The sequence below is a fragment of the Lactuca virosa genome, chromosome 2, assembly GCF_052849685.1.
Source record: "Lactuca virosa cultivar CGN04683 chromosome 2, Lactuca_virosa_CGN04683_v6, whole genome shotgun sequence".
Classification (NCBI taxonomy): domain Eukaryota; kingdom Viridiplantae; phylum Streptophyta; class Magnoliopsida; order Asterales; family Asteraceae; genus Lactuca; species Lactuca virosa.
In genome coordinates, this window is record NC_136427.1 from 259985791 (window position 1) to 259995862 (window position 10072).

General features: G+C 36.3%; 1 protein-coding gene across 1 annotated transcript; it reads left to right on the forward strand.

Moving 5' to 3' along the window:
* Positions 1–5675: 5675 nt before the first annotated feature.
* LOC145156950 (ras-related protein RABA6a-like) lies at positions 5676–6615 on the forward strand. The gene is made up of 2 exons (XM_079076149.1): positions 5676–6010; positions 6110–6615. The coding sequence occupies exons 1-2, from the start codon at positions 5694–5696 to the stop codon at positions 6543–6545; spliced, it is 753 nt and encodes a 250-aa protein (XP_078932275.1). The 5' UTR covers positions 5676–5693; the 3' UTR covers positions 6546–6615.
* The last annotated feature ends 3457 nt before the right edge of the window (positions 6616–10072 follow it).

Genomic DNA, 10072 nt, shown 5'->3' on the forward strand with positions numbered 1-10072 from the left:
ATGAGAATTTCGATTGAGTCACCATTATTGGATTTGATCAAGGAGGCTCAGGACAAGGGAGTCAAGAAGGAAAATTGGAATCAGGAGAGGCTCGGGGGTGAGGTTGACATGTTTACTACTGATAGTCATGGGTTATTGACCCGATATGGACGGGTTTAGGTGCCAGATTTTGGTGGGATTAGATGGACTGTATTGGAGGAGGCAAACAAGTCCAGGTTTTCGATACACCCCAGAGCCACCAAGATGTACTGGGATTTGAGACTTATCTATTGGTGGTCGTGCATGAAGAGGGAGATAGCATGGTATGTTGAAAGGTGCTTGACCTGTCAGATGGTCAAGGCCGAACACTAGAGACCGCATGGAAAGTTGCAGCCACTGGAGGTTCCCATGTGGAAGTGAGTAACATATTATTATGGATTTCATCACCAAATTACCTCGAACGGCTAAGGGACATGACGAAATTTGGGTGATAGTAGATTGGTTGACCAAGAGTGCCCATTTCTCAACTATCCACTAGAGCTCGTCGGCCGAGAAATTAGCCAACTTGTATGTGTGCGAGATCATTTCTCGGATGGTATTCCAGTCTCTATTATATTTGATCGAAATGTTAGGTTCACATATCGTTTCTGGCAGAAGTTCGATGAGGAATTGAGTACGAGATTTGCATCTTAGCACTGCTTATCATCCGCAGATGGACGGTCAGAGTGAGCGGATCATTCAGACACTTGAGGACATGTTGAGAGCTTATGTCATTGATTTTGGTGGGAGTTGGGGCTCCCACCTTCCTTTAGCTGAATTCTCATACAACAACAACTATCATTCCAATATTGGTGTGCCACCTTTCGAGCTCCTCTATGGGAGGAAGTGTCGCACCCCAGCGTGTTGGGGAGAGTTGGTCATAGAGTCATTGGAAGAACTGAGGTAGTTCTTCAGATGATAGAGCTCATCCAACAGATCAGGCAGATACTTCAGACAGCTCAGAGTCGGCAGAAGAGTTATATCGACAAGAGGCGATCCGAGTTAGACTTCTAGGTTGGAGACATGGTTTTACTGAAGGTACCACCCTGGAAGGGTGTAATACGCTTCAGGAAGAGGGGCAAGTTGGGGCCCCGATATATTGGGCCATTTCGTTGATAGCCAGGGTTGGAAAGGTAGTGTACATGTTTGATTTGCCTGAGGAACTTATCCAGATCCACAACACCTTCCATGTGTCTCAGCTTCGGAAGTGTGTGGTTGATGATTCAACGGTCATTCCATTGGAGGATGTTTAGATTGATGATCGTCTGAATTACATTGAGAGGCTGGTGATGATCTTGGATCGGAAGACGAAGAATATGTACAACAAGGTGGTGAACTTGGTGAAGGTTCAGTGGCGACATTAGAAGGGTTCCAAATGGACTTGCGAACTTGAGTCTGAGATGTGGGAGCATTACCCGGAGTTGTTAACAACAGCGGACTTCGAGGACGAAGTCTAGTTCAAGTAGGGGAGAATTGTAACATCCCAATGATGAGGTATTTCCAAATTAAACCCTAAGTATGAAGATTTATATTATTTAGCCCTTGTATTGAGAAGTGTTGCAAAATGGTCCATAATGGCATTTTTGTAATATTTGACCGAGGTCACGTACGTTGGGCGTACCTAGCGTACGCAAGGCATACGTGTATGATCCCCAAACCCAAATTTTTAGGGTTTGGACTCTGTTTAAACATCCTTAAGTCCCCAACCTACCTTCTTTCATCAGCCTCCAACCCACCTTCGTCCCCAAACAAACCCTAATCCACTTTTGGGCACTCTTGAACTTTGTGTGTTGACTTTGACCTTTGACCAAGTTTTGGGTACTCGGTTGGGTTGACTCGGCTGGTTTGTTGACTTTGACCTTTGACCAAGTTTAACCTAAGGGTATTTTAGGTAATTTGAGTGGTATTTGAGATCGGCCATTATTTGGTGTTTAGGTGACAAGTCGAGTTGTCATTCGGAGTCGTGTTCAGGCATATATCTTTTCAGACTGAGAGGTTCATTTTCCTCATTGTACCGTGGGTTGAAGGAACTAATATCGACCCACTAGTTTATATACCCTGGTCATAGGATAGTACTATGCTAGTATATGTCTGATTAGTAGATCTGCATGATTATCTGTAATTGTTGGTTTTGTGTTTATGTATATCTGTTCCATATGTTGACATATTATGGTTGGGTTGAGGCGGTCCTACTTTGTGTTGAATGACAAGACACCCGGGGCGGTCCGTATAGGTTGTAGGCCCTACGAAGCGGTCCAGTCAGGCCGAAGGCCCGTAGAGCGGTCCAGGTAGGCTGTAGGCCCTGCGAGGCGGTCCAGTCAGGCTGAAGGCTCATATTTGCATGCTTTTTTTTTATGTTGTGTGATGGTACTTTGGGGAAACTCACTAAGCTTTGGCTTATAGTTTTAGCTTATTGTTTCAGGTACTTCTGATGATCGTGGGAAAGTGAAGGCGTGATTGTGCACATCTTCCTGTTTTGTGTTATTAGGTCTTGGAAAACTCTGATTTAAATAATACTTTTGAATCAATGGTTCTTTTGTGAAACAAGTATGGTTTATGGTGGTTTTTAAAAAGTTTTAATTTTTTTATGATTTTTGGAGTGTTACAGTACTCACTAGGTTTTCCAACCTGAGCCACTCAATTTCTTTGTGTCACAGGTAGTGGTACAAAGGCATATGAATGATGAGAGATTCAAGGAGATGTAGACTGTTAGTCTAAAGATACTATAAGGCGTGTTTATGCTTATGTTTTGTATCAGTTATAACATCCCAAGCTTTTATAAATCAATGAAAAACATTTCACTGGAAATACTTTTATGGGACAAATTTCACTTTTATAAATGAACTCTGTTTTAAATAAGCATAAATAAAAAGTTTTTATAATGCTCGTAGACATAGGGATGTCACACTTTGTGACTATAAAGATTAAAGCTTACCTTTTAATTTACTAGATCTTGCTTATTGTCATTTTATGCACTTTTGGTCCCTCTGTGGTAGTGAGTTTAAAGTTGAGATGACTCCAGCTTCTTTTTTAGCACCTAAGTTTGTTCTATTGACATTTTGGACTTGGAAAGTTGGTGTTTTTTGTATGTCCTCTAAGCCATACAACTTGTGTTGGCTTCTTAGGTCATTTTAGTGCATAAAGTTTAGATCTTGCTTCATTGGAGGGTCGTAATGAATAAATTTGGAAACTTTATCCATTAAGACGTTGTTAAGGACTAGATCTGGAAGTTTGGGGTTTTAACTTAATAGATTAGGTCTTTTCAGCTTGTGAAGAAGGTCTGGAAACAGTGTGTGGCCCTACCACGACGTACTTTTTAGGTTTTTCTTAGGCGGATCTTTCTAAGCCTGAGATCCTGACTCTTTTGTCCTTTTATGGACGCGGGGCATGCCCGTGACCAACATGTTGACCTGTTGACTTTTGACTAAGTTTGACCTTGGGTCAAACTGTAGGGTTTTAGGTCATAGCTGCGGTTGACCTTCTATTTAATGTCTAGGTGGTATGTAAGATCGGTCTGCTATTATTTGCGTGTTGTGGTGGTTATCCAGTCTACCTACAAGGTGAGTTTTCTCATTGTATTACTTATAACATATTTGTTATGATGTGATAGTATGCTAGATTGGTAGGGTCTTTCTTGTTGCTTGTATGATTACATGTTTCGTTCGGTTTTAAATAGACCTATTGGTTCGAAATATGCTCGTTCGGTTGAAATAGACCTGTTGGGTTGTAACATACCCATTCGGTTGAATCAAACCTGTTAGGTTGAAATAGACCCGTTCAGTTGAAATAGACTTGTTGCATTTAAACATACTCGTTCGGTTGAAATAGACTTGTTGGGTTTAGACATACTCGTTACTGTTATGTATGGTTTGTGTGTTGTATGTGATATTTTTGGGAACTCACTAAGCTTTGGCTTACAATTGTGAATTAAATATTCCAGGTACTTTAGATGATCGTGGGAAGGCAAAAGCTTGATTGTACACCCTCATAAGCAGCTTTAGGATTTTTGTGATTTCGCGTTTATTATTATGCTCTGATTTTGGATGATTTTCTTTTGGAACAAATGTTTTTCATTGTTTTGTTTATGAAAAAAGTATTTTATCTTATTTAAAAATTAAAAATATATATATATTGCGAAAATGGGACGTTACAAAAAAAGGTTTTTTTATGTGAAAATTTATTTTGTGTTTTGTATAAATATGACTTTATGCAACAAAAACATATTCGAAACAAGATTTTGGAAAAAAAATATGTAAAAAACACAAATATAGGATGAATTTGTAACAAAATTTTGAAATTTATACCAAAAATGTAAATTTTAGACTAAATTTATAATAAAATTTAAAATATCAGTAAAAAAAATGTAAGTTTTGAAAATTGAATGATTTGTTGGCCGGCTAAAATGGTCAAAATGATTACAATATCCTAAAGCCAAAAAAATTTCTAAAAAAAAAACTTTTATAAAATAAAGCATAATGGAAGTTCCTTTGTCTCCAAATTCAATGAGAAGTTAAAGCCAAAAAAATTTCTAAAAAAAAAACTTTTATAAAATAAATCATAATGGAAGTTCCTTTGTCTCCAAATTCAATGAGAAGTTAAAAGGATTGTTTATTGTATTATTTTAATGAGTTTCCAAATGATTTTTTCAAAAAATATTGTTAGTCTCTAGTTTTTTATTATTATTATTATTTCTTTTATAAGAAATCTAAGTTTTAGAAAATTAAGAGATGAGTTTTTTTTTTCACTAAATAGAAAAAATAAAATTAAGGTTTTTTATACTTTATGTTTTTTATCTTTTAAAAACAAATATCATTTTAAAAAACAAACCAACACCACCCAAGCATATTTCAGACACCAATACAGCCGATTTCAAAATCATTCATAATTAGTAATTTTGATTTCATTAACGTTAATATTTGTACCTAACTTTTGTGGTTGCAAATCCTTTCAAAAGGTAGACGTTACATGATGTGTTATCACCAATCTTCATTTTGAAGTAAGCAAAGTCTTTAAACACAATTCACAACTTTGAGATGACATTTAATTGCATTACAGTGGTGGATTAAGTGATTGTAAACCCTTTTTTTAGGTATTTTGAGTGTTTCATTTATATTATTTTACCGATAAGCAAATAATCAAATTTATTCTTCAAGAACTACAAAAGAGTCTTGGTCTCTTTGACATATGCAAAATGGTTAATGATTTGTAAGGATAACGAATATTGATTCATATACATGTTTATTCACTAAAAAATTTCATTTTACACGTATAACCATTAAATTGTTTACCATGTTCTAAGAATATCATTCTGATCGGCTATATGTTGTAGGTTTCGTTGTACACATTTGATCACTAATATTTTTTTGGTACAAGTTTGGTCATTAAGTTTATTTTTGCACACATTCACTAATCTTTTTATTTTATACACATTTACCACTAATCTTATTTTGTATACACATTTAGTCTTTAATCTTATTTTTTGAAAAAAAAAACTGTATATAATTTTTTTTACTGTTAAGCAGATAAAGACATAAAGAGTTTAAATTACCACAAATTAAGCATAGCCCATAATTATGGGACATGGGGCCTACCCATCATCCTTAACTTTGATTAAAATTATGAGCATGCCTTTCTCAAAAACCAAGTGACTGTGACAACCATCATGTTCATGTCCAATGTTGCTCGGTCGTTATAACAATGACAACCATCGTGTTCTTCTCCAATGTTCCTCACTCTTTATATGCACCATCAACCTTTCCAAAAAAAAGCACAAATATAAACACATGGCCGATGAAGAGTGTGATTACTTATTTAAAACAGTTTTGATTGGAGACTCTGCAGTCGGGAAATCAAATCTTCTATCAAGGTTTGCTAAAGATGAATTCTATTTGGATACAAAGCCAACAATAGGGGTTGAATTTGCCTATCGGAATACCAAGCTTGGTGATAAGATCATTAAAGCTCAAATATGGGACACTGCTGGACAAGAAAGGTATGTTCAAATTAACTTCTCAAGCTTTTCGTCGAAACTTCATCTTCATATAATGCTTGAAACTACAATAAATAACATATTTGAGACGGATTCATATAGGTTCAGAGCGATAACGAATTCATATTATCGTGGAGCACTAGGTGCGATGCTTGTCTATGACATCACAAGAAATGAAACCTTTGAGCATGTAAGGAAATGGTTACAGGAACTTAGAGAATTTGGAGATCCTGATATGGTTGTTGTTCTTGTTGGCAACAAGTCTGATTTGGTTGATTTGAGGGAAGTCGAGGTTGAAGATGGGCAAAAGCTTGCTGAAGTAGAGAAGTTATGTTTCTTGGAGACATCTGCAAAGGAGAATGTGAATGTAGAAGATGCATTTCTCCAAATGATCACTAAAATATATAAAATTGCAAGTCAAAAGAGTCTTGAAGCCAAGAACAATGAGTCAAAACCAAATCTTGATGGGTGGAAAGAAATTCAGGTTGTTGATGAAGTGGCTCCCATCAAACACAATGATTGTTGTACGTTAGTCTGATAGTGATTCGTTTGTGGTTATGGCATGTTTTTTATGACGAATGGAATTACATAGAAATGAAATTGACAAAGTAATGTGGTGAACAACATAATGAAATAGGCCATATATTGTATTAACGTTTCTGATGTACATCAAAATCTACTGTTTGCCAAGATACAAAAATACTAGAAAACGGTTATAACTTCTCTCTAACTGCAAATTACTTTGGAAAACCGTATTTTTCGTCATCCTATTCCATTTATATATATTTTTTATTTTGTGACTGCAAAGAGAGGCTATACTCCACTTTTGAGACTTAGGAATATCTAAATTCTAACTCAAAATACGATTACGATTTTCTCCATTTTTTGTGCTTGACAATTACATTTTTATCATGGGGAGATATTTGTAGAGCCCAGGCAAATGGAGCACATATATAGTTTTCAAAGAAAATGAAAAATGTATTTTCTGACCATTCTTAAGTTAGAATTATGGATTATTAATCGGCAAATTTGAACTCTTTTACAATATCATGCATTGTGTTACAATATTTTTGACATGATTTATATTTTTGTTTATAAGTGATTTTGATATATAAGATGCTCATTGAACAAATATAAGTGATATTGTACATGTGCCTCGATGTTAACATAATATCCGCATAGGGCGCTCTTAGATAGCCTCATAGGTCTCACATATATGTTAGCAGTTGTTGATCTTACATTATTTATAGGCAGACGGTTGAAATTATTTTGTCTTAACCCGTCATGATGATAAAGTACACTATTAAGTTAATATGTGTTTTGATCAGTAAATAAGAAGTTATGTTCTTAAAAGAGCACCAACTTTTATCTAAACCCATCTCGTGACCCTTAAAAGTTAAAAGTAGCTTCAAATGATGAACTCGTGTTATTTGACGTAAGGTGTAAGCATGTGAACACATGAGTAATGTATTCACATCATTTCCCTACATATAAAAGTGATATATATATATATATATATATATATATATATATATATATATATATATATATATATATATATATATATATATATATATATATATATATATATATATAAAATATATAACATGGTTATAAAAATCGGTCTAGGTGGCCGATTAATCGGCGCCTAGGCGCTTGGCGGTCTCCAACCGCCTACGAATACGGCTCAAAGGGTAAAATAATCCGCACTGGTCAATATTGGTCAAAACCGGTCCAAATCGGACTAAATCGGGCTCAAAGGACCCACTGGCTCAAAGGAGACAGCTGGCCCAAAGCATAGTTGCATCTGGATTTCAATGAAGCCTTCGACCCATTTTATAGAAATGTTTCCCCTTGATAGTTTTATCCCACCAACGATGTGGGATACTGAATTGAAAAAACATAGGAACACATAAAGATAAAATCATTATTCCTTCTTCTTCTATTTTATGTTTCGTATGTTCAGAGGGTGTTTGGGATTATCGGTATACAGCTCGATCATGTTAGTTCTTCAATCTCAACTCCGATTGGAAGATGATAATCAACATAGGTTAGTTCTTCAATGACGTTTCTTTCAAGCTTGCTCAAGTCTTCAATCTTCGGCAACGGTGTAACGCCCGTAGATCCAGGCTAGTCAATTTAGAGACGATAAGCATCAAAAATGACTTTTTGATGGAAGATTATTTAGAAGGAGTAATCTTAACTAAGTTGTAGTATATGTTACAAGGATTTCGTATATATAAAGAACGCCAAAATCCGAGTTATAACGAAGAAGTTATGACCTGTCGAAGTTTTGCGACAGAACCGGCACGACACAGCGCGACGTAAATAGTGAATTTACGTTAGAGCGTTTGGCCTTAGCGATCTAAATGAAAGTCGTAGAATAAGTTAAACCGAGAGCATGCATAAAAAGAACGTCTAAATCTGACTTCGTATGAGGAAGTTATGATTTTTCGAAATTTCGGCTTAGCAGTGTACAGCCCGAAGTTCAAATATGAGATCGAGCGATATTTAGCTGAAACAATCTAAACGAGAATTGAAGATCTTATCGTTAGTAGTCCAACAGTAAAAAGACAGACGAAAACGGAGTTCAGATGAAGGAGTTATGAATTTCGAACGGAGTTTTCCTGTCCCGGCCTACTAAAAATAATATATTAATAATATATTAAAATTAAAGTCAAAATTAGCCATCAAAGTCTAAACGAGAGTTGTAGAGCATAATCTCACCTACGCGTGGATATAAAGAACGTCGAAAACGGAGTTCGTATGCGAAAGTTATGAATTTATGAAGTTCGGGGCGCGAAACCCCAAAACTGTCAGAGTTCACGACGTGAATACAGTGTTCACGACGTGAACTCAGTATTTATGACTTCTGGAGCCTGACAGACGCAAGTGGCGATGACGCACCTGATGACTATTGAATTCACGACGTGAGAACTTAAAATTCACGACGTGAGAGTTGAAAAATGACCCTATAAATAGAAATCGAGGGTCAGCCGATTTTGGTTGCTCTATCTCTTCTCTCCCACTCCCGATACCCTCTCTAAGCCCTATTTTAACCCCCCGAAGCCCCGGTATCATCCCGAGACATGAAGCAAGTCCCGAAGCCCGAAGATCCCGAGAATAAAAGAGTTTCCGAGCCGAAGCTCCGCCTGCGAGAAGCCCGGTGTGTGAAGATCTTCTAGTTTCACCGAAGAGCTACTACTCTTAGAGCCGTAGTGCTGTCTGAGAATCGTCTAATCAGGTGAGTGTATAGTCCCTTTCATAAACACGATTTTAATACAAGTATTGTTTGAATGTATTAAGTATATGTTTGGTGTGAGTGTGTAGTTACTTTCTTCTAACACATAGATATGAAGTATTTGCTATGAAATACGTGTTATGTGTTTATACATTGTTTGTTTACTTGAGATGGATGTTGAATGAATGTTTTATACGAGTTTTTAAATAATTTTAAACTGTATATGTAATTTATATCTACAAATATGTTGGGTAGAACATGGGTAGATGAAATAGTTGGTGTGTGATGAAATAATGTGATGAGAGATAGGTGAGGATATAATGGTGATGATAATTAGGTGATGATATATAGGCGATGAATTACGAGTCCAGGCGATGTTGTGGCTGCGTATTCATGCGATGATAGTCTAACCCTTATTATGAATTACGAGTCCAGGCGATGTTGTGGCTACGTATTCATGCGATGATAGTCTAACCCTTATTATGAATTACGAGTCCAGGCGATGTTGTGGCTGCGTATTCATGCGATGATAGTCTAACCCTTATTATGAATTACGAGTCCAGGCGATGTTGTGGCTACGTATTCATGCGATGATACCCTAACCCTTACTAGACACATATTGAGGGAGTGATCCCCGAATTAGTATTGTCTATGCGATGTAGGCTATGATCCTTAGGAAAAGTTCTTAGGAACAAACATATAAGGAAATAAGAAGTAAGGAGATGAGAGGTAAACATGATATAGGAGATGACCCTTAGGATAATATCTTTAGGGAAATTAAACGAAGATAATGGGGATGAGTAATTGGGTTGATTGTTTGATGA

Excerpts from the sequence above, each read along its gene's own strand:
- LOC145156950 (XM_079076149.1), top strand. The coding sequence starts at position 5,694 with ATGTTGCTCGGTCGTTATAACAATGACAACCATCGTGTTCTTCTCCAA. Across the intron at positions 6,011-6,109 it reads GACACTGCTGGACAAGAAAG|GTTCAGAGCGATAACGAATT; the intron begins GTATGTTCAAAT and ends GGATTCATATAG.